The 27,267-nt window shown below is 38.1% G+C and overlaps 3 protein-coding genes across 5 annotated transcripts; 2 read left to right on the plus strand and 1 right to left on the minus strand.

The window, feature by feature from the left end:
- Positions 1-160: 160 nt before the first annotated feature.
- Positions 161-4,684, minus strand: LOC121516980 (PRA1 family protein 3-like). Its single transcript, XM_041798449.1, has 3 exons — positions 4,448-4,684; positions 3,593-3,810; positions 161-1,236 (listed from the first exon to the last, which is right to left on the minus strand). Exons 1-3 carry the CDS (start codon positions 4,627-4,629, stop codon positions 1,061-1,063), a joined length of 576 nt encoding a protein of 191 aa, XP_041654383.1. The 5' UTR covers positions 4,630-4,684; the 3' UTR covers positions 161-1,060.
- A 1,746-nt stretch (positions 4,685-6,430) lies between these two features.
- LOC121516911 (NEDD8-activating enzyme E1 catalytic subunit-like) lies at positions 6,431-14,340 on the plus strand. Of its 3 annotated transcripts, none has more exons than XM_041798327.1 (18): positions 6,431-6,492; positions 6,595-6,633; positions 8,320-8,443; positions 8,597-8,677; positions 8,785-8,867; positions 9,367-9,447; positions 9,545-9,588; positions 9,667-9,731; positions 9,824-9,979; positions 10,436-10,538; positions 10,669-10,779; positions 10,920-10,973; positions 13,144-13,180; positions 13,269-13,350; positions 13,453-13,553; positions 13,632-13,695; positions 13,795-13,849; positions 13,936-14,340. In XM_041798327.1, exons 1-18 carry the CDS (start codon positions 6,473-6,475, stop codon positions 14,022-14,024), a joined length of 1,389 nt encoding a protein of 462 aa, XP_041654261.1. In that variant the 5' UTR covers positions 6,431-6,472; the 3' UTR covers positions 14,025-14,340. The 3 variants fall into 3 exon arrangements, with proteins under 3 accessions (XP_041654261.1, XP_041654264.1, XP_041654260.1); XM_041798330.1 differs by having other exon boundaries at positions 6,457-6,492; positions 6,595-6,657; XM_041798326.1 differs by lacking the exon at positions 6,431-6,492 and having other exon boundaries at positions 6,566-6,633.
- Positions 14,341-18,364: 4,024 nt separating this feature from the next.
- Positions 18,365-26,756, plus strand: LOC121517936 (chemokine-like protein TAFA-4). Its single transcript, XM_041800054.1, has 4 exons — positions 18,365-18,479; positions 22,760-22,915; positions 23,153-23,277; positions 26,695-26,756. The coding sequence occupies exons 1-4, from the start codon at positions 18,365-18,367 to the stop codon at positions 26,704-26,706; spliced, it is 408 nt and encodes a 135-aa protein (XP_041655988.1). The 3' UTR covers positions 26,707-26,756.
- The last annotated feature ends 511 nt before the right edge of the window (positions 26,757-27,267 follow it).

The raw sequence follows: 27,267 nt of genomic DNA on the forward strand, positions 1-27,267 counted from the left end.
ACTAACCCTTAGTAGCTAAATATCTAGTCTAGGGTTGGTTATCTCACAAGATGACACACTATTGTCTCATTTTGTAGGGGAAAAAGATTTGAGTATTAACAGTTATGATATATGCATTATTTCCCTTTTATTTATGAAAAAAGAGAGAGAGAAAGAGAGATGAGAAATTAAAGTTAATTTATTAATAACTTTGTCTCGTTGCCAAAACGATATCTGTCATGTGATGCAGATCGTTTATATATTTCTGCATGCTCTTTCTTAAAGAAAAACACATCAAAAACAACAACAAGCATATATATATATAACATGAAATTACTCTCAAACAATAAAGCTGCACTTGCCATTCCTTTTTTCATTATTGCATAGCTGTGATCAGAGGGGATATACTCAGGCCAGCCTGTATGGTCAGGAGCTGCAGGAACATTTAAATTCCAGTTATATTCATGTAACAATAACTCCACATAAAGCACACTGCCCTCAGATCTGTTTTCCTACAGCTCTCGGAGTGACACGATGGAGTTATTGCTGTTTAATAAGCAGCTCGCTGGGCGTTAGGGTCTGTCATGTTATTGTGGTTTGCTCAGTGAAAACAAAATCAAGCATGCTTGTTTTGAGGTAGCAAACTGAAAGGATCTTAAATCTTCTACCAGAATAATACAATTGGTATCTCACAACTGCATTTAACATTGTGTTTAGACATACTGATTTTATATAGAAACAGTTGAAATGTGGAACAAAGTGGGTGATTTGTTTTTGGAACATTTTTTGACACAGGAATGCTCAAACCTTTGGTAGCTTTTGGTGCCCTTTGACTTCAAACATCCAATCCACGCTGTGATTGTGCAAATCATAAAATAACGTTAATATCTATCTTCAGATCTCATAAACCAATAGGAAAGTATAAGGGAGTAAGGTTAAACCAAATGGATAAAAAGATGGGAATGCTAACATCAGTAACTTTACAGAGGGGATACAAATTTGACACTTGGGATTTAACTATGGGAATTTTTATCCTTAATCTATGACAGTGACTTCCCTTGGCACACCTTTGGCTGGATTCTTATTCCTTCAGTTTGCTCTCAATAAAATCCTGAATCTTGTTCATTCTCTCCTCCTGCTGATCCAGGAGGTCCATGATGACACCCATTGGGGTCTTCTTCAGCCCTACGCCCTCAATCTTGTTCTCCAGCCTGTTCTTCATATTACGCAGTCTCAGCGAGGCATGGATCAGGATTACTGCAGGGAATACAACAGAAAGTTATTCATTTGCTATGGGAATCGACACAAACACATCTAGGGAAATACACAAACATAATGTGATACTGCTGCATCCCAGAAATGAAGCAGGCACAAGGATCAACGTGTCTTTTATTCCCATGTCATGTGGATACTGAAGGCATGACATCAGCCAGTAAATGTGGTTGCGTCCAAATCAACAACCCATAGCAACCCATCAACACAGGCAGCAGTGGGCAAACCTCCTGGGAAGCCATCAAACTGTCTCATCTATCCACTGTGATGTTAAAGCGGCCACATTTGCTCTAACGATCCCACCCATCAATTACCTAAACCGCCCTGCTGACGGTCTGACTCTACAAGTATTTAGAGAGCTAAAACAAATCCAAAACAATACTTCTGAGCTACTGCACCACTCTTCAACATCCACTTTATTCTGCAATCTTATCGCGAGTGAATGCATTTCAGTTTTACTACACACGCTGTCCAAACCCTGCAGTGAGTCAGAGTGAGAGTGTGAGTGGAAAAACTTGTTCGCCCACAGAAAAACCTCAGTTATGAATTTCTGTGTGACTCAGAATCAGAAAAAAAAGGTTTTTATGGTCAGGCCAATAACTGTTTGTGACATAATGATAGGAACTCAAGTTAAAACTCTATTCAAACTGTAACCATAAAGAAACTAGAAAAGTTTAAGCTGTTCATGAAGAGAATAAATGTTGTAGAATTATATTCAAGAAAAAAGATGGTGTTTAGAAGGGAGTTAAATTGTTGCCTTAGGGATAAAAACTGTTTATTAAAAAAATCAAGATGCAGAGAAAAATATATTTTTGTGTGTGAGTCCTTGTATCTAAATCTAACTATTAATAAACACCTTTAAAGTTCAAGTTGGAAGAACCATAAGGTATCTTAAATGAGTGATAGCTCAGTCTTCACTGAGTTAACTCCACCCTTTTGTACAGTAACATCTGCATCTGAAATTCCAAACTGATGTGCTATTATTCAGTATGCTCCAACTGCATGTTAAACCTTTCGTGTGCCAAAACCTTAGTGTAAAACCAATAGTAAGTATTCAGACCCATTTCACTTTTTACAGTTTTGTTATGTTGCAGCCTGATGCTACAGTCGAAAAAATCATTTTTATTCTCATTAATCTACACTCAGTACCCCACCATGATGAAGTGAAAACAGAATTTTAGAGATTTTTGCAAAGTAATTAAAAATAAAAAATGAACTATTGAATTGACTTAAGTATTCAGAGCCTTTGCAAAACACTTGAAATTCAGCTCAGGTTCCTCCAATTTCTCTTAATCTTTCCTGAGATGTTTCTACACCTTGATTTGAGTCCACCTGTAATAAATTAAGTTGATCGGACATGATTTGGAAAAGCGTACCTCTCTATAGAAGGCCTCACAGCTGGCAATGGATACCAGAGCAAAAGCCAGACCATGAGGTCAAAGGAACTGCCCGTACAGCTCAGAGACAGGACTGTTGCAAGGCACAGATCTTGGGAAGGCTACAAAAAAATTCTGCTGCACTGAAAGTGCACAGTGGCCTCTATAATTCTCATATGGAAGAAATTTGGCACAACCAGATCTCTTTCAAGAGCTGTTCATCAAGCCAAACTGAGGGAGAAAGGCCTTAGTAAGAGAGATGACCAAGAACTCAATGGTCACTCTGCCTGAGCCCCAGAGATCCTGTGTGGAGATGGGACAAAGTTCCAGAGGGAAACATCACTGCAGCCCTCCACCGATATGGGAGTGGCTACATGGAAGTCTCTTTAAGTGCAAAATACAAGAAAGCTTTCATGTGTTTCTACTGGGTAGAGGCATCTATCTATAGGGGCACCCATGGTAAATTCAGTGTTTTTGCAAAGGGTCGGCATACTAATGTCAATGTGATATTTCAGTTTTTTATTTTAAATTCATATGCAAAAATTTCTACATTCTACAATTTCTTCTGTTTTCACTTTGTTATTATAGGTTACTGAGTTTCGATTAATGGGAATAAAAATATATTTTTTTTCAACTGTAGCTTCAGGCTGCAACATAACAAAACTGAAAAAATATAAAGGGGCCTGAATACTGTCTGAGTGCACTGTATATCATGTATTGTAATTTTGGTCCTTTTGTGCCCAAATTATTTCTGTGATTGTGTGACACACTGACAACACACACTTTTATTCATGTAAAGCCCTTTCACCATGCTGAAAGGGTTGACAAATTTACAAAAAACAGTGATAAATTTGCTTTATAGATCAACCACTCACTGAAATTGGAGTACAGTATATGTTGGGCAGTATTTGGAACTTCAGAGAAATTAGGGAAACAGAAAATCTGTGCAGCACATTGAGACTTACACAGCAAAGGGAAGGTGATTCCAAAGATGAAGACCATGACGCCACCACACAGTGACAGTAGAAAGTAACTTGTAACCATGACACCAACGACAAACAGTGTGGGGTTCTTCTTTTTGAAGTTCTTGACCATGGCTTTGTTCTCTCCTGCCCAGACTGAGCCCATGAAGACGAGCGTCACCACAAGTCCTCCCAGAAACATGCCGAATGGGTTCAGGAACCTGAGTAAAAATGACATGAAGTACATGAATTCAATCTTTTAAAAGCATATTACTGAAAGAACAGCACAGCCTGCTGGCGAGAACAACAACTGCTAACATCCTAGACAGCTGGTGTTAACCACTTGAGGGCATATGCCTGCAGGAAGGCCTCATTATTTCCACTACATCATCCTCTATTCAAAGTAAACTATCAACTCACCCTCTCATATCTAAAATAACAAGGAACTAGAGGTGGTGACGTGTGACTGAAGAAGCTACAGATAAAACGCAGCATCATTTATTCTCACAAACACTTAACATCGTGATAAGAGACATTAGTTTTAAAATAAAGATTATTTTGGTTTGACAGTTAGCCTTTGACAGCATGAATCATGTGCATTCATTTCAAGCTAGCTGCAACGTTATCTTACTAATATTTTCCGCAACGTACGAGGATACTGAAAGGAAATGTCTATTTATAGGCACAGAAATGGAAAAAGGATGGAAAATAGTCGACGTGAAAGGTTGCACTACGGCGCTATAAGTTACAGAAATAGCCTCTGTAGTCAGGAAGGGTGTGGATAGGAGGTATGCAGGCTAATTAGACCCAGCTACAGAAGCTAGCCTGCCCCCCTGCTAGCATGCAAACAGGACTTACCCTACAATGAGGAAAACGACAACAGCCACGGCGAAATAATTGGTCTGGTAGTACAGTAGATTACTGATCACTCTGTTGTTCCACTTGGTCAAATCTCCGAACTCGGGTTTGGCGAACCGGTCCGTCCCGGGGAAGAAATCATCCCACGGTCTGAGGGGTGCGAGCTCCATCTTGGCTGCCATGGCTTCAACGTGTACACACAAACACAAACATACCCACCGCACGCGCTGCGTAATATTTTGACAGGTCAGCTGATCTGCGGCTGTGCCTGGAGGACGGATAGCGAATCAGGAGCTGAATCTCGTTCAAGCCTCGCGAGAGCTAGGTCCTCGATTGTATGTTTGGAGTTGCGTTCGATAATGCGCATTGGCGTCAGCGTGAGAATTAACACGAGACGTGTTCAAAACTAGAAAGAAAAACACTGTGGGAACCGACTGAAACTTCCGAGTTATTATTAATAAAGCTTGCACATTTTTTCTCTCATGATTGCTATCTCTCTATTTCTCTTTTTTAAGATATATATATATATTTTTACATTAAACATATATATGACCTAAAACTAAAAAGATAGATACAATACAATAACTTTATTATAGCTATTATTATTAAATGGCAATGGAAATTCTATTTTTCACTTGCATTAAATGTTATATACTCCACAATAACTTAAGCATATAGGGTTTGAAGCCCTTCATACAACTAACAAACTGTAGTTATTTCTTGAATTAGAAAGAAAACAACCCAAGGAGAGAAGGGTGGAAGCCTTAGGAATAGTTTGCAATTTAAAGATGATAGAACACTAGAAGCGGTGATTGTTGGGCTTTTCTTTTAAAATAGGCAATATTTTAATGTCTTATTTTTGTGCAATGGTGTTTTTATCCCCTCAGTCAGCTCTGTCAGATGATGGTTTTGTTCAGTTTACAATAAATGCATTATCCCCTGTTAATTTTATTCTGCTTATTTCTTAAAATACCAACAAATCTTTTTGAAATAAATGAATGCACTTCAAAAGATTGTTTAATATTAAAGATATCTTTAGAAAATCATAAAACTCAGATAGGATTCTTCAGATGAATGAAAGAAAATGACTGAAAATAATGCATTTTATTACTGAATATCATCACTGAACACCAGTGTTAGATAACACTCATCTTGAATTAATAAAATCAAAATCAAATACATCTGTAAGATTTTATTTGCAAAAAGTCCTATTTTGGTAAAAACAAACAAACAAACAAAAAGACAAAAACAAAAAAAAAAAAAGTTGAATAAAAATCTCTTCCTTCACACAACAGCTAGTTGAGAACTCCACCTACATAAATCCCAACATTAAAATTATTATAATTAAACTTAAGTACAAAATCAAGATCAGAACCTGTTTTGTCTCTTTTCTCCCAAATCGGTGATATCTTGCACGTTATTTCTTGCACACACCCAACGGAAATATACGGACAAAAATAAATTTAATTGGACATTTAAAGCCTACTGTATACGTATGGGAAACAAATTGATTGGCGTGACTTGCAATGGATCATTTCTAGGGTAAAAAAAAAAAAAAACATTTTTTTTTTTTTTAAGGTTTTCTGGAGGAACTATTTTTCAAAGTAAGACTGAAAAAGCTACCAGTAGTCACAACAGAGCCACATGTTGAGTACTACTATCCTACAGTGTCATGAACAAAATCTAGTTTGGGGGAAAAATAAATGAAAACTTGGTTTGAAGTGTCAGTTTTGTAATGGTGCAACTGGATATTAGTTGTATTTGTACCATTAAGAAGCATCTAAGTCATTGTCCATATGTTTCAAAGACATACCCGAGCAGTACAAGAATACTCCGCATTCAAACATGCTATTTTCCTTTTTTTAAATAACTTTACTGAACAAATTCCTGTTGACAATACTGTTTGGAACACGAAACAAAAAGCATGTATGAGGATTTTCCTCCTTTCCTGCTCGCGGCTGCTGAGCGCAGCTTTGACACCCGGAAACACTTCAGTCACAATCGAGGACATGGGACCGTGAAAGTATGGCGGATGCCGAGGAGCCGTAAGTCTCAATGGAGGAAAAACACAATATTACTGCCGTTTAACCCTCCGCTTTCCCTGGCACCATGGCATGAATGTGTCCCGTTTTATTTTCTCCTTCTAGGGAGAAGAAAAGAAGGCGAATAGAGGACCTGACTGAGAAGTTAGTGACGAATGCTAAATAAAGGTCTCTGACTGGCAGCAGGTTTGCGTTGCACGGTTAGCAGCGACTGCTGGGCCAGGAGACATGAAAATCAACAGTAATACTCATTTGGACAACAAACAAGTACAAACATATCAATGTTAAAGCTTCGTTGATTTACATGTATCCATTTAAAATGCCAAATGTGATGCAAGGACCCTCCAGTGCGCATGTACTGATCCGATCCTTGCAGGAAAGATCAGTCTCTGAATGTCCAACACCTGATATCTCTGTCTCAGTACACTTATTTTAAAAAACGTTGGAGTGTATTGCATTAACTTTTAACACTATGATTATTGTTGAATTTTTTTTGTAAACTGCTGTCCCATAAAAATAGGGCCAAACTGAAAACGGATTTATTGAAATTAAACTAACAAATATAAGTAAATAAAGTTAGTGATATCAGTGTGTTGCTACTGTGTGCACAGACTAGCTTTCTCTGAACAATCTTAGATTTTTTTTTTTTTTACTTTATTTTCATCTTGAGTTTTTACCAACTAAAATACCTCAAGCATTGCTTGAATTATTCTTATCACCTAATGGAAGTTAAGATTTATTTTCAAGCAGAGTAAGGAACAAAACATTTGTGACCAACAGTTGTTAAAGGGATATTTCGGTATTTTGAAGTTTGGTTTGTTTAAGGTATGTGGTATTGGCCTCCTGTGATTTCACAGAGCATTGCCCCTGAAACACGACATGCTTTGGGGAGCTAGGCAATGCAGTGTAGCTGATGGGTTAGTTTCTCTACATAATTTTTGAAATTTTTAAAGTGTTTTATTTTTTCACCAAGAAAGCCTCTGTGTTTGAGGCTTTTTTACAGACTGAGCTTTGGCTACCAGCTATGTTTTCTTAAGCCTTAGCGTATCAGAGTAAACAAGATATAACAAATTTAAAAGTAGTTATTTCAGCTCAGTTAGTAGCTTGTTTAGTTATCAGCCATAAGAACAATAAAGCAACAGCCATAAACTTACTTTGATGACAATTTTGTGTTCGGCTCTTCTGGTCAGGGTTGGTTTCTCCAATTTGTCTTCAGAAAGTTAAAGAAAGTCTGTAAAACACCGGCATCCAGTAAAGCGGGGAACTCAGGACGGGGAGTGATGCAGGCTGCAGGCGTCTGTGGTACTAAACTAATGTACAGTAGGTCTACACACATCATCACAGGAATGGAAATTACTCAGTTTAGTGTTGTTTAAGATTAGTTACTTCTTGTTTCCTCTGGCAAAGCCTGCAGACCCTAAAAGATGTTATGACAGACAGAAGAACACGTAGCTGGTAGCTGAAGCTCGCATTGCAAAATAGGCTTTCTGGGAGAAAAATAAAATGCTTCAAAAATATTCAGTGTAGCATACAGTTGAGCTAGCATTGTTTTTTATTTTTTTCGGCCCATTTTGCTAAATTTTGTAAGGAAAGTGTACCCATCTGCTATGCTATATAGCCTAGCTTCTACAAATACGTCCTGTGGGGGCTCACTGAAATCACTGGAGGCTAATGCCACTACTTTTACCAAGTACCTTAAACAACCCAACTTCAAAAACACCAAAATATCCCTTAAAAAGCATAGCATTACTAAAGTTAGAAAAAGAAGGAATTTTGTACAATTTTAAGTTATTTTACAAGTTCAGTCTTGTTTTGGTGTGTTGTGTCCAGAATGGCTGTAGATGGTGTACACATGGATGGTGGTTGCGACTGGGATGGCCGGTGGAATCATGTGACAAAGTTTTTGGAGAGGCCTGGCCCATTTACCCACCCTGACTTTGAACCAAGCTCTGAGGTGAGCAGAAAAGCTGTCATGAAAACAAACATAAATGTTCTTCTGTGAATCATCTTTGCGACTTAACACTAGAACTTCACATTCTTAGTTTATGCTATCATTTCAAATCTCAGTACATCTGTTTTATACTTACATGGTCTTCATGTTTCTCAGTCTTTACAGTTCTTGTTGGAGACATGCAAGATTCTGGTCATTGGTGCAGGAGGACTTGGGTGTGAACTCCTCAAAGATCTGGTAAGATAAATGTAGTCGGCATTTAATCATGAGTATAAGCTCAGAAATCATAAAAAGTCTTAACTAATTGTTAGAGAAGTTCTTACAGTCTTCTTGTGCTTGTTTAGGCCTTGTCTGGGTTTCGCCTTATTCATGTGGTTGACATGGATACAATTGATGTGTCCAATCTCAACAGACAGTTCCTCTTCAGGTATGTTTCTTGTTCATTTGCTGCTCCTCTGAGAAAAAGAAAATGTACCAAAATGACTGATCTGTGTTGTGCTACTTTTTGGTTACCTTCTGTTCAAGTATACTAAAATAATCACTTCCTGTGTGGCCAAACACAAAAAGTGCCATGTTCTCTAGTGTGTTAAAGAGCTTTTTCCCCTTATTTTGTCATACACATGCTTTTAAAGGAAACTTGGTGATGCACTATTTAGCAAAAATACCTCATGGATATGCTGGTCACATTGAAATGAAAACTCAATTCAGTCTGACAAGCTATGAGCAGTGGTTGTGTCGCCCAGTTCTAAGAGCTGGCTCCTTAATGTGATCGTTGGGTACCAGTTTTCTTATTTATTTATTTTTGCGATCTTTGTTGATGTTTAACAGATAAAGAGGCCAAAGTGACCATAATTCCAGTGTTTTTAAATCAGGTATCATTCAAAATCTAATAAACTGTATATTAAAAATGATATGCCTCTTTCTAGGCCCAAAGATGTTGGACGACCAAAGGCAGAAGTCGCTGCTGACTTTATTAACAGTCGCATCCCTGGGTGTAAAGTTGTCCCGTATCCTTTGCATCAACACTTTATACAGCTTGGACTTGCTTATAATGTTTTAAATTTGTATCAACTGCCATTTTTATTCTTTACAAATGACATGCAGCCACTTCAAGAAGATCCAAGACTTTGATGAGTCTTTTTACAGACGTGAGTGTTTTTTCTTACAAGGTTTATGCAGCTCTCAGAGCATGAATCCTTTGTTTTACCACTGTCATGTCTTTGCAGAGTTTCACATCATCGTCTGTGGACTGGACTCCATCATAGCCAGACGCTGGATGAACGGGATGCTGGTAGGAAAGCCTAATCTCATTTCTTTTTCATATTTATATTTTAGAAGCCTGTAGGTATATTCTGTAGTGTTTTATGATATTACCTGCTCCAGATATCCCTCCTGAGCTATGAAGACGGAGTTCTTGATCCCAGCTCCATCATCCCCCTCATCGACGGGGGCACGGAGGGCTTTAAAGGAAACGCTCGTGTTATTCTGCCTGGCATGACGGCATGCATCGACTGCACATTAGAGCTTTATCCTCCACAGGTGACTATTCAACCGAATTGCTTTCTGTTTGTTTCTGAGACTGCTACGAATGCCAATTTGACTGTAATGAACTATATTTCAGAACAGCAAATCATCCTTTTGCAAAGCTTTTACACCTGCAGCTTTGCTTCTGATTGTGAGAATGCTTCTGTGGTGCACTGGGGGTGGTGTGCTACATTTCAGACTGCAGTAACAGCTGTTTGTTTAGAGGAAGAAAAGACTTGAGATATAAATAAATGCAGTGCAAAGCAAGAAAATTGGAGAAAAAATGATTATATAAGGTGAGGTGGAGGGTAAAACCGGCATAGCAGTGACTATTTGGCATCTAAAATCTTTCCAGAACACGAATGGAATAGAACAAATGCTGTAGTTATTAGCTGATTTCATGATGGTAAAGAGAAAAGAGGTATCTCCTCCAGTTTCTTAAATACTTGACCTTTGTTTTACTTTCCACAGATTAATTTCCCCATGTGCACGATTGCATCAATGCCAAGACTACCAGAGCATTGCATTGAATATGCCAGGATCCTGCAATGGCCAAAAGAAAAGCCATTTGGAGGTATGCTTAGCTGCTCACACCTTATATTTTTCTTTCCGTTTGACACATGGAAGCACATAATTTTTTTCACCTTCTGCCTGTTTACATAACCACCACATAGACTGACAAGCAGAGTCTTTTTCTCATCTAGAAAACAGCCTAGATGGGGACAATCCAGAGCACATCCAGTGGGTGTTTGAAAGAGCCCAGGAAAGAGCAGCAGAGTTCAACATAACAGGAGTGACATACAGACTCACTCAAGGTGAACCTGTTATTTAAAACACAATAATTTATTCAATGATAAAGTGGGATATGAGTCAGGTTTTGTTTTGTATTTGATGAAACAAATAAGTTGTTCATCGCAGTTAATAAGTTGTGACTAAAACTGATTTTGTGCTGCAGGAGTTGTGAAGAGGATCATCCCTGCTGTGGCATCTACTAATGCTGTTATCGCTGGTAAGGAACTCAAAGGTTTTTAAGTAAATTCTGTTCAGAAATGTGGCTGGAAAAGACCAAATTGGAATCAGAAACATGGCTTATTACAGACAACTTACCAGCAACATCGAGGCCTCCTGTAAGACTCTTGGTATTCTGCTTGACCAACATCTAATCTTTGAAACCTGTATTGCCAAACTCACTCTGCCCTGTTTCTTATTTGTAAGAAATGTTGCTAAAATCATATCTGTCAGCATCCAAACCAGCCTCTTTTATTTCTTTATTATTATTAGTCAGTGTTATTCCATCTTTATTGCAGTTGTGAATGTGTAAAGGCCTTTTGTTGATGAGGTAGCGTAATACAACCATTGTCCTTATCATCCTTAAGTGCAGGAGTACAAGATGCTATCGGCAGCAAGCAAGTGCAGGAAAATGTGGCAATGCTACACTATATGGACAAATTATTCAGTCCCCTGACCACTACACCAACAGGGACTGTAATCACATTGTATTTAAATACATGTTTTTTAAAATGGAGATCCCCCTGCATTTCAGCTTTAACAGTCTCTTATACACTCTTATTGCAAGGCTTTCCACAAGATTTTTTAGTGTTTCTGTGGGAATTTGTGCCCATTCATTTTGTAGAACATTTACGAGGTCAGGCACTGATGTTGGACGACTTGACTCTCCATCTCTGTTCCAGTCATGCCACAAAGTAAAACAAAGCATTGCCCAAAATGTCTTCGTATGCTGAAGCATTAAGATTGGCCTTCACTGGAGATAAGCGGCCTAGCCCAAACCCTGAAAATCAGCCCCATACCATTATCCCTCCTTCTCCAAACTTTACAGTGGGCACAATGCAGTCAGGCAGGTAATGTTCTCTTGGCTTCTGCCAAACTCAGACTCGCCATCTGACTGCCAAACAGAGGAGCGTGATTGGTCACTACACAGAACGCGTTTCCACTGCTCCAGAGTCCAGTGTCTGTGTACTTTACACCACTCCAAGTAGAGCTTGGCATTGGACTTGGTAATGTGTGGGGTTGGGTATGGTTTGGGTTTTTTTCTGATACCGGTGCTTTATCGATAGCCTTTATGCAGTGCTGGTGCCTAAACAGTGCCTGAATCAATACTTTTGAGAGGCAAACAGAGTGTTGAAAGTCAGCAGGAGAATAAAAAGCTGTCTTGGAATAATAAGTGATTGGCAGAAATATCTGTATAAGATGCCAGTTGAACATGGGATAAGAAAGGGAAACCGGTGTTGTGTTGTAAATTGGTCCAGTAGGTATCGGCTGTGCTGGTACCAGTACCGGATTTTGGTACTCATCCCTAGTGATGTGAGGCATGCATGCAGGTGCCATTCCATGAAGCTCCCACCGTACAGTTTTTGTGCTTACATTAATGCCAGTGGAAGTTCAGAACACTTCAGCTATGGAATCAGCGGATCATTGCTGATTTTTACGCACCATGTGACTTAGCTGTTGTTGACTTTGCTCTGTAATTTGTGTTCTTCCGCTTCATGGCTAAGTTGCTGTTGTTCCTAAACGCTTCCATTTTCTCATATCATTTAGAGTTGTCTGTGGAATATCCAGCAGTAATGAATTTCCTACTGTCCTATTGCAAAGGTGGCATCTATCACAATACCACGCTTGAAGTCACTGAGCTCCTCCCATTTTATATCACAAAGGCCAGGCTATTTTATGCTGGTCTGATAGACACACCTGAATTCAATAATTAATAGGTGTGGCCAAATATTTTTGTCCATGCAGTGTATCTTTATCTCACTTTAGCCGTATGACTTTCTAAGGTCATCTTGTCATCATTAAGGAGAATTAAGTTTACAAAAACACACACACAAAAAAAAAAAATGCAGAAAAAATCAACTTTTTCAAGTCTCTCTTGAAGAGTAGAAGATAATAAATTTTTAACCACTTGTTTTTAATGAAACTTGGTTCAATCTTCTCAGCTGCGTTGCAGGTAGTGAGGGAAGTTGGCTTTAAACACAAGTAGGTTTGTAGCTCAAATCTAAATTTTTAGCTTATATAATGACTTTTTAGCTGCCCTTTGATAAAGATGTTTTATAGACATAAATAGGAGTTCTGACAAGTCGAGCTGGTTTGTCATCAGTACAGATAAAATTCTGCCTGTTTGCTGGTGTTATACATGAGACTGATTTTGTTTTTGTTCTCCATAGCTGCCTGTGCCACCGAAGTTTTTAAAATTGCTACAAGGTGAGATCAAAAAGATGATTAATATTTTCTCTCTATAATCTTACTTGCGAAATAAACATTATCTAACATCAGTTTTTTTTATTTTCAGTGCATATATTCCTTTAAATAATTACCTGGTGTTTAATGATGTGGATGGATTGTACACCTACACTTTTGAAGCTGAACGAAAGGTTTGTCACGCCCTTAATATTTATAACAATAACCACTACCAGGAATATTATGTCCTCCCTGAACTATTATTAACTGAGTTGTTCATCATCTTTGTTGTGTAGGAAAACTGTTCAGCCTGCAGCCAGGTGCCTCAAGATCTCCAGTTCTCTCCTTCTGCCAAATTACAGGAGGTCTTAGAGTACCTCACAGAAAATGCCTCTTTGTGAGTATTCAGAAAAGTGGGATTTGTCTTTAAAATCATGATGATCAGAATGGTAAAACTTGCGCAAATGTTTTCCAGACAAATGAAATCCCCTGCTATAACGACAACTCTGGAAGGAAAGAATAAGACACTGTATTTGCAGGTAATATACTGAGTTTAACTCATGAGAAGTGGCATGTGCTGTGCTCATCTGTCCTCCACTGTACACTCTTATTAAACAGTGGGTTTAATTTTATCTCAGTCAGTAAAATCAATCGAGGAGCGAACAAGGCCAAACCTCTGCAAGACTTTGAAAGGTAAGAAATAACACTCTGAAGGTTGAGTGTCTGTCTGCTCACATTCATGATAACCAACCTGTTATACATTGTCCTCTCTGATGCAGAGCTAGGGCTGTCAGATGGGCAAGAACTAGCAGTTGCTGACGTCACCACACCCCAGACGGTCCTCTTCAAGCTCAATTTCACCACCTGAACGGTCATCACAGCATACAGCACTGTCAGATTGACTGCCTCTGAGAGCAAACTTGGTCCTGTGTTACAAGGTTATTGTGATGCTGCAGTAGCATGATGATGTACATAAGATGGGTAAAGGTTGCCCATGAGGGATAAGATTGGCTATCATATAAATATCCAATCATTTAACAACTTTTTTTTCTATTAGTAACTTGTTTACTTCTTTGTGTATTTGTCCTGTGTTGGTTTATGTTATAGCTATTTCGCTGTCAGACATGAGAATAATGACGTGCACTGTGCTCTAATAAAGTTTTATTATCATGGTTGTAGAGGAAGCATCTTCTACCGTTCACTTTGTCCTCTTTTCTAATCAAGAAGCAAAAGTAAGTCACAGTAAATGTTTGGTTTATTAAAGGCAAAGTGAAAAGACCCACATCACATTGTCATTTTAAAGACTTGGAAGGAAGCCTAACTCAGTTCAAAACAGTTTTACTTATCATTGTGTGTGTTTTATAAATTATTATATTTCCAAGTTGTATCAAAGAGACCGTGAGGAACTTGATTTTTTTGTCCCCATTATGGACAAATTTAGTCCATATTTGCCAAGAAAATGTAAATAAATGTGGTGTACTGGTAATAGTTTAGCCTGACATTTACCTGATAGCAGTGTTACAGGTATTAAAAATTAACTGCCGCACTAATCTTCTTACTGATGGTCATGTTCACTTTTGTAGACCATCAGTATTAACTCCTCAAGGGAGCATTGAGCACAAGCCTGAAGTGTAATATTTATATTAAAAGTATGAGGAGGACTTTTTATTATCTAAGGAATATTCTGGGGAAAAATACACTGCTGTTTAAAGTTAGTCCAGTCTGCAGCTAGCAATTGATGGGATTTCCATCTCTTTAGTGACCTGGATGATTTGGCTCAGCTCAGTGTGATGGGCAAACTCTTGACTCCCATCTGACTCTTCATTTAGTTCAATTTCTGGCTTTTATTAACCCTACTTAGCAATATTTTGTCCTATGACTGGTATGTGTACATGTTCAACTGTGCTTGATTTTAAGAGCATTACTATCTCAATTATTTTCCAAAATGTCCCTTCTCCCCAGAACCTCATGGGAGTCAAATGAAACCATAGATTGTAGAAAATATTGGCGGATGCCTTAATGGCACTGATAGTATGCTAATGTTGTGAACACTTGTCAAGGTTGCCAAGTGACTGAGGAGAGACATAATTAATAATCTTAGATCATCAAACATTTTTATGGGCTTATTTATTAAGCTTTTTTAATTATACTGGATGCGCCCATAATAATGAATAAATCAATATCCACATTAAACAAAAACAGACTGAAAAATCCCTGTGCATTGATATTGATAAGTATGTGAAAGTGTGGCTTTCAGAATTTCTGCATTTAGCCTCAAGTTGACATTTGAGGGACTGCAGTTTTTTGCCCAGGGGTCTGGCTGCAGACAGCAGCTCTCAGAAGCACTACTGGGAGCAACACCGCTATCAGGACTTCAGTAACTTATTTGCTGGTGTAACATATTTCCCATTTTCTTGCTTTAGCAACATTAGCTATAGCTATGTCACTAACAGCGATGCTAGCTATGTTGTTAATGCAATTAGGTAAACCAATGTTGCTACATTAGCTTTTTAGCTAACATTGCTATGTAGTTTCAGCCACATAAACTTTAGCAAATGTAGCATAAGCTAGCTTAGCTTTATCTACACAAGCAGGGTAAGAGTGTTTTCATGGAGGAATGGGTTTTTTAATATGAGCGGACTGTTTTTTGTTATCAGGCTTTGCAGGTAAGGTTTTTGACTTTATTTCTGGTTACTTTGCCCTCGCTCTAACCCTAACTGGAAGTGTAATCTGATTATATTTTTTAAGTTTTTGAGTATTTCTTTCTTTAAAGTGGTAGTGCCTGACAGCAGGGGTCTGCAGCTAGACTCTTTTTTGTTTTGTTTCGTTTTTTGAACTTGTGTACTGGCTTTATTTTTCAGCCATGGAAGTTGAATACTTGCAAGACTGCATGGCACCCTTGGTGTTCTGTAAAACATTAGCATTATACTATCAAGCCTAAGTCCTCAGAGTGTAATTGTGAGGAGAAAAGACCCTGTTTATTAAATGAAGAAAAATGAAAAACAAAAAAACAAAAAATCAGCCATCAAACTGAACCAACACATCACTCGAATTAGCCTAGCTTAGCATAAAGACCTAATGCCGGGTAAACTTCACCCACTCAGGTCCATAGATAGTTTTAACAATCACTCTAAAACATAGTAAAGAGGGTAAGTGATATCTTGTGATTTTTACAGAGCAGGGTAAAAACTTCTCTTCAGTCTTTGTCAATGCTAAGCTAAGCTAGCAAAGCTAAGTGATAAAGACATATAGCCTATAGTGTTATCAATATTTAAAATTTGAGACCTTTACGGTGTCATTACAGAATTTACTTAAATTAAATTGTCATAAATATAGTTTTCATCTTCTGTGAGAGCTTTTTGAATGGGCTGTATTGATACTTCTGTGTGGCTTTATGATTTTAATTATTGAATAACAAAGTGTAGTCTTCATTTTCCTTTGCTTAAAGCAAACCAACAGGTAGGAAGTTTACCTTTGCTGTCTGGCAGAGTGACTGCATAAATAAAAAAGCTGCTTCCAAGTATATCCTTGAATAAAATATCTCATAAGAACAGAACAAACCACAGCACTTGGCCTTCAGAGGCGGTTTATCCCCCCTGTGACAGGATGTCAATACTCACTTTAAGCCTCTTAGGGCTCTAATGAAAGTGGCCGCATATTGTCCGGGAGACAGATGGTTTCTGTCTTGATTAAGTTTTAATTTTCCTGACGGGGAAAGCTGACAGGCTTTTCTCCCACTGTGTTCACAGAGCAGCACATCTCTCTCTGAAAGGTACAGTAGCTCCAGGGAGAGGAGCTGATGTGTGAAACTGCAGGTTGTCTTTGAGCTGAGGAGTTGGCTGTCATGTCCATCAGCTCGGCTTGTTTTTCAGCAGCACGCGGGCGGTCTCGCAGTTTTCCCTCCTTTTTTTTCTCGCTTAAATTGAGGCTGAAATTTTGGAAAAAGGCTGTTGGATCTGATGTGCTGTAAAGTTTTTCATCCTTGCTGAAACTTTCGCCGGGCTCTGGGGTTTCCTTGATGTTAACCAAACTCTGACTGATGCTTCAATAGAGAGTTATGATGTAAATCAACAAACAGAGGAGGTAAGTGGCTAAAACTTCTCAACTGTCAAAAAGTTTAAACTCCTCAATTAAAGCGGTTTATTAATTATATTTGAAGATGTTAAAGTTATGGCTGCAGATTATTTTAGACTAACTGATGGATACAACAGTTTAAAAAATACATCATAAAACGATGAAAGCGAGCACCTACTGTAATTTTAGGCTGGCATAAATCTAAAAACATGGTCACTCAAAATTAGCAGTACATTTTCAATGGCTGCTGTATATAAATGTAAAAACAGTGTTGATTTTGTGCCTTTGACTAAACATGTTTGCTGACAACCTTTTTCCACAAGGAAGACTACAAAAAGACAAGCTAAAATGGAAAATAAATTATGAAAACTGATGAAAATACAGTTTTTTTTAAATAAAGGAGACTAAAAAAAGGTTGGACTGTTGGACATTCAAATCCATGATACTTTTATGTGTTTATGTGTGTTGTCTAATTGCCAAAACGCACCATTTTGGTCTCATTAGACCAGATAACTTCATTCCACTTGACCATGGAGTCTCCCACATGCCTTTTGGCGAACTCTAGTCATGATTTAATGTGAGTTTTTTTCAACAGTGGCTTTTTCATTGCCATCTTCTTCCTGCACAGTCACTCAGTTTGTGAGGACATCCTGATCGTAGCAGATTTACACATGTGCCACAGTCCTTCCACTATTTTATGATGGAGCTAATTGAACACTGGCAGATGTGCAGGGCCTTGGGAATTTTTTCGTATCCAACCCCGACTTAAACTTTTCAACAACCTTTTCTCTGAGTTGCTTGGAGTGTTCTTTTGTCTTTGTGGTGTAATGGTAGCCAGGAATACTGATTGACCAGTGATTGGAACTTCCAGACACAGGTGTTTTTATACTACAATCACTTGAGACACATTCACTGCACTCAGGTGATCCCCTTTTCACTAACTGTGAGACTACTAGCACCAGTTGACTTGACCATGCATGCCTCAACTTGGCTCAGCATTTTATTAAAAGGGTCATTGAGCAAATCATTTCGGTGCTCTCATGAACAGCCATATTACAACTGTTTCTTCAAGTATTTCAAGGATTATTCTCCACCTTATTCTGTTTTATGATCTTTTATGTCCGTCCAGGTAAAATGAAGCTGATCACAATGGCTCGACCGTTATCCTGCAGCCTCCTGCTTCTCTGTATAGCAGGCGTCTGCAGTCAGATCGTGCCCACTGGCAACCAAAGCTCTGGAGGACAGACAGGTAGGTGTCGGACCCAACCAGACCAGTCTTACCCCCTTAAGGACTCATTAAGGCTCCTGTCCTTGTCACCAGCCTGATGGCCTGAGAAGAAATAATATGCAATATGAAGCTCAGTCCTTCCCATCAGAAAACAGCAGTGACAGTGGAAGATGAAACCTTTAATGGCATTCAAATCTGGAAGTAATACAGATAAATTACAGATATCAACTTTTTTATCCTGCAAAGTGGTGAGCAGTGCATTGAAACTGTTGCAACTCAGATTGTTAACCCTCATTTACTAAGATTATTGGTAGTGTATAAAAAATTTTACATTGTTCTCTGCAATCACACGCAAACACTGAGGGAGTAAAACAAACATCAGAAAACAATGAAACAAAACATAAAAGGTCATCTCAAGATATGATAAAAGATTAAAATCACCTATTTGAGTAAATGTAAAAAGTGGATCAGCTTTTTCTTCATTTAAAGTTCATAATAAAAGAAAAAACGGTTGTCCTTAGAAACAAGACTCCAAACACAGTTACACCAGAGGAACATCTTCGCTCATCAGACCAAAACACTTCAAATAAATAAATAAATTATATCGGTGCCCAAGTGTAGTACAACTTGTATGCTACATGTGTTTCTATATTCATGTGCATAATGTTCATTTAATTTATATTTTCTGGTTAAAATATAATTTTTTTTAACATTTTATTCATATTTTTGTTTATTATTTCCTTAATTATACTGTTTTTATGATATTTTTAATTCTGCATATCTATGGTCTTTCATATTTACTCTTTTAAATGGAGTCATTTAAAGAAGTTATTACAGTTGACTGGAAGTGCAAGTAAAATTACAAAGCCTGAAACACTTTTACAGAACTTGAAAAAAAAAATTACATTTACAAAATATTTTTACATTCCATAAAACAAATTTGCATGAGCAAAAACCCTATATACAAATGACAAAACAAATGTACGTTTGACAGAACAAATTGACAAAAATTCTAATACAAAATAACAAACTCTGAAGCACTCTGCATAACTTAAAACAAATTTCCAAAGTCAGACCCAAAATTAGAAACCCTTTCACAAAGCATTGCACAAATTTAGAAAGCCTATAACAAATTTACAAAGGCTTATACAATTTAACAAAACCTGAAACAAATAAAGTCAAACAAATTTAGAAAGTCGGAAACTCTTACTAAAACTGAAACAAATAAAGAAAATCTGAAACACTTCTATGAAAGCTGAAATAAATGTACAAAGTCTGAAACAAAATTAGAAAGTCTGAAACACTTACCTAAAGCTGAAACAATGTCTGAAACACTTCTACAAAAGCTGAAATAAATTTACAATATCTGAAACACTTCTAAAAAAGCTGAAACAAATGTACAAAGTCTGAAATATTACAAAAGCTGAAACAAATTTACAAAGTCTGAAACAAATTTACAAAGTCTGATACACTTACTAAAGCTGAAACAATGTCTGAAACACTTCTAAAAAAGCTGAAACAAATTTAAAAAGTCTAAAATATTACATAATCTGAAACAAGTGTACAAAGTCTCATAGAAAATTACACATTTAAACACTTTTGTCATTGAGTCAATTTTCTTTCTTCAAGGGACGATTATTTATTGATTTCAAAAGTTGTAGAAGTGTTCTTAACTTTTAATGTGTGTCAGTTCATCTTAGTGTTCAGTGCTTTATGAATTTGTTTTGAAAAATATACATGTAAAATTTTGAAATGTAGTTTTTTGAAATTCAAGTCTGATTCATGAAATGTAAAAATGTTTCTGTTGAAGATGTACATTTCAGACTCTAATTTTACATCTGATTTTGTACATTTGTTACAAGTTTTGTAAAAGTGTTTCGGACTTTATTTTTTTTGTAAATTTGTTCTGTAAAATGTAAACTTTTATTAGTCATTTGTTAAAGTGTCTTGCTAATATAAATGTGTTTATGAAATGTAAAAATGTTTTGGTTAATGTAATTCGTTTCAAGCTTTGCAAAAGTGTTTCAGACTTGTTAATTTTGTAAGGCACTCTCAGGCTGCTGTAGGTTATAGAGTAGTTGTTCCAACATTCAGAGACATCTTTATCAATTAATCAGTCAATCTGTATTTGTATACATTGGTTGTTTTTTTTTATCACCGGTTATCTCTAGACCCTTTACAATTAGGAAGATCTAGGCTGTAGTCTCTTGTTGTATTATTTCTAAAGACCAAACATTTATCCACAGTGAGCTCAGGAGTTTCAGTGGAAAGGGAAAAGCTTCCTTGGAGAAAAACTCTGGAGAAACCTCGATGCCAAACCAGACTCATGTTGAACAGCCATCTGTTGAAGCTGAGCTGGGATTGTAAAAGGTTTGAGGAAAAATCAGAGAGAGAGCAGATGGAAATGGACAGAAAGAGAGGCAGGTGAAGGAAGACTGAAGAAGGGGATGCAAAAAAGAGATGAGAAAGATGCAAAAAGACAGACAAGGGGGATGCTGAAGTGAGAAAACAAGCTTAATAAGGCTGTCCTGGCCATAAGTCTATCTTAAACTTATTTTCTTGGATTTATACTTTATTATTCTTTGACACTATACAATACTGCTAACACTGGGAGTGGCTGTTAAAACCTATATCTCTACTTTTAGAGAAGATTATACATTTAATTTAGCTTGCATGGAGAACTATTTTAAGAGCAATCAAAGAGTTATGAAGATTGTGAAAAGCACATCGCAGTTTTTCTACAGCCAGCTGTGCAAAATCAGGAGAGCAATGTAAAATAATATCCTCAGCATGAAGGTGAAAATCACAGTCTGTTCAGGAGGAAACACATTATTAGTATGGACAGTAAATAAATAGGCCCCAGAACTGATCCTTGTGGGACTCCTTTGGATAGAACATGAACATGAGAACTCCACACAGAAAGGCTTTGACCGGGAATCGAGCCAGGAGTGAGGCAGCTGCGCTAACACCTGCGCTACTGTGCAGCCACTAGAAAACCGACTACAAGCAATACAATCAAAGCCAGTATTACAAAGTATCTGGATAAGAAGATCAGGATCGACTGTATCAAATGCTTTCGATAAATCAATGAAAAGAACTGCACAGTGCCTCTTGTTATCTATGAACAGTGTCACTAATAATCACAGCTGCAGCAGAGATGGTACTGTGCTTAGCTCTAAAACTAGACTGATGAGGGCTTAAAATAAAACTATGTTTTGAGTTGCTTGTTAACCAATGATTCCAGGATTTTTGACAGGCAGGGTAGTTTGGATTTTGGTCTGTAATGATCAGAATTGCTATTTTTTTCCATTCTTATAAAAATGGGTCACTTGAGTGGATTTCCAGACAGAGGGAAGTACGCCAGAAGATACTGGCAGAAAAAATGTGGGTGATTTGCTTTTAGATGAATGTAGATGACAACGAAGAAGAATGGGACCACATTATCTGCTCCTTATCTGGACTATCTGTGATTGATGGATTGAAGTGCAATAGCTATCTCTGATTATGAGTTGTGTCTTAATGAAAGCATTGGAAATGCTTTAATTAAGGATATTAGTGCTGATGAATTAATGCATAAGCAGCACCTGAAGCTCATATTATTTATGATTGTTTAATGTCACTTATCAAAAGGTCTTTAACCACTAGTTTGATTGTGATAGAATTTCTCCCTTTTTTCCCCATCTAAAATTCGAATCCAGATCTGCAAAAATAATGAAAATGTAGAGATGTACGAGTGATATCCTAAACTAAAATAATTAGAAGAGGAGGGCATGATGTAGCAATACATGGGAGCCCAAGCACAAAGCACAATAACACCAAAATGTGTTTACATCTTTGAATTCTGTTCTGATTACAGACTTTGTATTCACATTCTGAATAAAACATCCAATCCTGCTGGTGTGAAGGAAATCATGCATATATCTTTCACAATGTACCCGTGATATGCATGTTTCGCGCTTTTCTCCTGCCTTCTGCTTTGTTGCACTTGTTGTAAGTGAAAAGGCTCAGACGCAGATGTGGAACACCCTCCTTCTGATGCTTTTCATCCACTAGGTGGTGCTGTAGCTTTATAAACATTAAAATTACCGCTGCAGTAATTGCTTTGCTTTCATTGTCATCTTAATATATGCAAATGGAACTCTACTGTAGTAATTTAAATTTAAACATCTAATAGAGACAAGAAAGAATTAAAATGCAATGATAATACTGCTGTTTGCACCAGCCGCTGAGTCTCTAACTGCAGCTACTGACATGCAAAACAGAGTTGGGAAAATGCCTTTTCCTCCAAATTCTCTCCACAGGGTCATCACAGGAGAGGACAGGGACTTGTGAAGTGGTTGCAGCTCATCGTTGCTGCAATAAGAACAAGATTGAAGAACGCTCTCAAACAGTGAAGTGTTCCTGCTTTCCAGGACAGGTGGCGGGGACAACGAGGGCTCTGCCCTCTTGTGTTGAAGGTAAAATTACATGCACCCTCTTCTAACTCTCTTAAAACGGGAGTATTCTGCTGTGATATGAATACTAATTACCAAAGTAGAGACTGGCGAGGAAGTTTCACCACAGACCCTATCTACTAACACTGAGGCTTTAAAGGTTCCAACATGCGACACCTGAATGATGCATTTTTACCCCCAAACAAGTCCAAGCCCTTCCATCGAAAAAGTGACCTTCGGCTGTGGTGTGCTTTTCTGCAGCCTCCATTGTACGCCAGAAGTGGTGGTGTAAAATGGAGCCGTGTCTTGAGGGGGAGGAGTGCCGAGTTCTCCCTGACCTCACCGGCTGGTCCTGCATCTCTGGGAACAAAGTGAAGACCACTAAGGTGAGGAGGGGGGGGGCTGCATTAGTCTGACTCACAGCAGCACCTGCGCTGTGCAAAGGACGTAACATAAAATGGATTTAGTTCAAGACATGGTATTTATAGACCCCTCTGTGCTGCCATACAGTAAATCTCCTCTTTTATTGCGTTTCTCTTAAGCAAAGAGGGGCCGACAGACTTGTGAATGCTCATCATAAAGCTTTCTTTCAGTAAGCCCTCCTTTGATGCTGAAGGATTTCACAATCACATATAATCACTGCTCCCATTGGCCATATCAGCCCTCTTGCTCTCTCCCAGGCACAGTAGGCTCAGAAAACCTAATTCTATAAGCTGTTGAATGATGGGGCCAAGAGGACAAACATGAAATAAGCTGTAAACTAATTCTGAACACTAAAACCCATGTAATTAAATCTGACGGCCGAAGGAAACCCCGCTGCATCAAGAAATGCACTTTCTCATAAGAATCTGTTTTGCCGAGCCGTGTTATATGTGTGGTTCCCGAGGGAAGCATTTAACAGTTAAACAGGGGCAAGCATGCAGCCGGTGATCAAAAGATAAACAGCAGACATGTGGTCCATCAGATTATGCTATCAAACAACAGAATTAACAGGAGAGAACAGCTGTTGAGAAATAGTAAGATCTTTTAATCAGGAGTAAGAGCAGCAATACCACAGGGTATAAATAAATAATGTGTTACAAGGAAAGGTCATGCTTTTTAAATTTTGCATGAATAACTAGGCGTAAAACTATACTCCAAGTTAAAGTAAGACAAGGCAAAATACTCTATGCAGAATGATTACCTTCATAATAACATTTTACTTTATTGGGCTATAATTAATGAAGCATGTCTTTTTAACTGTGCAGCTGCTAAAGGGTTGAGCTAACTTAATTACATCAGATCATGACTAATAACTTGTGAATTTCTATTCCAAGAAAACTTTGCATCACATTCAAACTTAGATCAAACACCAGTGTATATTTTAATGTATTTTTAATCAGCGAGAATCTACAAAACAAATATGCACTGTCATGGGTTACAAGGGTTCAAGGACTCTCACAAGAAGACAACCCCCTTCTATTAAAGACTAAGTTTTAGGGTCAGGAACCACAATACTTACAGTGTCTACAAAAACTATTAGCCCCTTGGATGTTTTACCCTTTTATTGATTTTATAAATCAATAATGATCAATATAAGTTGGCTTTTCTGACAAAAAAAAATACAAAAAAAAGAATAAAAAAAGATTTCAAATAAGCAAAAATATTCAATATAAAATAAGTGACTGCATGAATATTCACCCCCTTCAAGTCAGTACTTAGTATACACACCATTAGCTGCAATCACAGCACTGAATCTATGTGGATAGGTCTCAGTCAGGCTTGCACGTCTTTTGTTTGAGCCATTTCAATGTAGCTTCTATGTAGCATACAAGCTATGTAGCTTGTATGCTTCTTCAGGTCATTGTCTTGCAGAGAATCAATCTCCTTTTAAGCCATAGTTGTCTTGCTGACTGAATAAGATCATCCTCCAGAACCTTCCTATATTTTGCCCAATTCATTTTACCCTCTACCTTCCAAGCCTTCCAGGTCCAGCTGCTAAGAAGCACCCCTTCAGCATGATGCTGCTGAGTCTCCCACATGCCTCTCTCGTACTTTCACTCAGTTTGAGAGGACAACCTGGTCTAGGCAGATTTACACATGTGCCATATTCCTTCCATTTCTAGATGATGGATTTAACTGAACTGTTTCATCAGTCCGCAGAATATTTTTGCAAAAGTCTTCAGGATCATCAGGATGTTTCTGGCAAATGTGTGATGAGCCCTTCTGTTCCTTTTGGTGATAAGTGTTTTTTTCCCCCCTGGAACTCTCCCATGGATACCAGTTTGCCCAGTCTCTTTCCTATTGTTGAAACATGAATACTGACCTTAATTGAGTCAAGTGAGGCCTGCAGGTCTTTTGATAATATCCTGGGTTATTTTGTGACCTCCTGAATGAGTTGTCAGTGCGCTCTTGGAGTAACTTTGGTAGGCCAGCAACTCCTGGGAAGGTTCACCACTGTGCCAGGTTTTCTTCATTTGTGGATAATGGCTGTCACTGTGATTCAGTGGAGTCCAAAAGCCTGGGAACGGGCTTTGTAACCATTTCCAGACTAATAGATGCCAATGACTGTTTCTTATCTGTTCTTGAATAACTTTAGATGGCGCCATGATGTGTTGCTTTTTGAGATCTTTTAGTTTACTTCACTTTGTCAAACAGGATCTTTTTATGGGACTTCTTGATTCAACAGGTCTGGCAGGTCCTTCTTGTGCTGCACAAAAATGATGCCAAAATACCCCTGTCATGAGCACTGACATATTGTTTGGAGCAGAAGTCTATGCAGTAGGGATTGTCTAAAAGAGAGCAGTGTCACTGGAAAACTGCTGCTAATCAAAAGATAAATTTAACTTTCTGATAAAATGTCTTTCATTCAGGAAAACTCTCGTCACATTGCAAAATGGATATACAGTTTTACTTGGTGGAGAAGAGTCTGCTCAAGAGGTGCTTCCTGGGTTAGTCAAGCAACATGCTTTGACTTTCCAGGGAGCGCATGGCTAGAAACCCCTATACTGTAGATACATTTATGAGAATGCATAGTGAATACAATAAAATTAGTTCAAAATAAATTAGTCCATAGTAGCATGAATCTGAATATGAGGGTGCAACAGCTTTATGCTATAAAGGAGGAGGCTGGGGTGGAGGAGGTTAAACTTTGCCAGCTGCAGCAGCGTGGTGCATCAGCATTAATGCAAGCAGGAATTAGTGAGAATACCATCATATTTAAATGAACTGCTGTGTTGAGAGAAAGAGCTGTGATTGGCTATGGGAGCTGGGAGGTGATAATTGGGATCAGCTGGCTGTCAGTCGATCATGGCTGGGTGTATAACTATCGTGTCCTGCATGAACAAACACTAAGCTTCATTAAGGCGGGTATTGTCCACAGTAGAACAGCTTTTGGTGTCAGTATGAAGAAACACTTGCAATTATGAGACTGTTGTTTGTTTCATTTCCTTTCCCTATTCTTCTCACTCGGCTAATCCAGCGCACACAGTGGCTTCATTTGTCAATCTTGGTATTTTACACCTTTAAGGCATCAAATAACCAATGAAAGAGAAACTTCATAGAGAAAAAGAGGACTTAGATTCAAAACCATGGTCTTTATAGTTGGCGACCACAACACAAACAGGTGTATAAAAAAATGTGTTTGTAATTTTGAGGTTTGTGTCATCTGTTAACATGGAGGAAGCAGGGATGATGACTACCACTATAGCCAGCCAGCAGTAAGGGCTCTAAATATTTTGGCCTCACTTTGTCAGAGCAGTCCATTTCTGACGGTCCCTGAACTAAGCTGGAAAATGTTCTAATTTATGTGTTTTTGTTTTTAGGTGGCACGGTAGCAAGACAGAAGTTCCATCTAATCAGCAGCGGCCTGTTGAAGCCAGCAGCAGTCACCTCAACTAACACTGGACTCTGAGGACAGTGAACGCCCAGTCAGATAGAGCAAAGAACAATATAGATTTAATTAGATATCTCCCGAAACTCCAGGATCTCATTATTTTAATTTCTTTTGGCTGCAACACAATTTTGTTGAGGTTAATCCCATGGAGAAGACAATCTATTAGCAATTGACTTAAGATAAAATGAGACAGCTCTGTTCTCCCAGTCCAAGCAGGCAGCTCCTGCAAAGTGTGTATCATTGTCGCAGTGCTTGATATGCTGGGCACATTGTGATGCACTCAATCAAAGTTTGGATGGGCCTGCTGGCAGACACTTAAAAAGAGATTTTGTGGATTTTCAGGAGGCAGAATGCGAATCCAGCCGGTGGCTTGTGACTTTCAGTGCCGATCAGAGCAGAAAACCACAAATACTGAGAAATTTATGATTATGTAGCATTTGTCGACAATGCTGTCCCTCAGACTTACAGCAAGCTTTGTAAAGAGGTCACATCCCTCCGGACC

This window comes from Cheilinus undulatus, linkage group 11 (assembly GCF_018320785.1).
Source record: "Cheilinus undulatus linkage group 11, ASM1832078v1, whole genome shotgun sequence".
Classification (NCBI taxonomy): domain Eukaryota; kingdom Metazoa; phylum Chordata; class Actinopteri; order Labriformes; family Labridae; genus Cheilinus; species Cheilinus undulatus.

Excerpts from the sequence above, each read along its gene's own strand:
- LOC121516980 (XM_041798449.1), bottom strand. The coding sequence starts at position 4,629 with ATGGCAGCCAAGATGGAGCTCGCACCCCTCAGACCGTGGGATGATTTC. Across the intron at positions 3,811-4,447 it reads GTCGTTTTCCTCATTGTAGG|GTTCCTGAACCCATTCGGCA; the intron begins GTAAGTCCTGTT and ends ATTTTTACTCAG. Across the intron at positions 1,237-3,592 it reads AATCACCTTCCCTTTGCTGT|TAATCCTGATCCATGCCTCG; the intron begins GTAAGTCTCAAT and ends TATTCCCTGCAG.
- LOC121516911 (XM_041798326.1), top strand. The coding sequence starts at position 6,566 with ATGTGTCCCGTTTTATTTTCTCCTTCTAGGGAGAAGAAAAGAAGGCGA. Across the intron at positions 13,696-13,794 it reads ATAAGACACTGTATTTGCAG|TCAGTAAAATCAATCGAGGA; the intron begins GTAATATACTGA and ends ATTTTATCTCAG. Across the intron at positions 13,850-13,935 it reads CCTCTGCAAGACTTTGAAAG|AGCTAGGGCTGTCAGATGGG; the intron begins GTAAGAAATAAC and ends TCTCTGATGCAG.
- LOC121517936 (XM_041800054.1), top strand. The coding sequence starts at position 18,365 with ATGAAGCTGATCACAATGGCTCGACCGTTATCCTGCAGCCTCCTGCTT. Across the intron at positions 18,480-22,759 it reads AAGCTCTGGAGGACAGACAG|GGTCATCACAGGAGAGGACA; the intron begins GTAGGTGTCGGA and ends TTCTCTCCACAG. Across the intron at positions 22,916-23,152 it reads TCTGCCCTCTTGTGTTGAAG|CCTCCATTGTACGCCAGAAG; the intron begins GTAAAATTACAT and ends GCTTTTCTGCAG.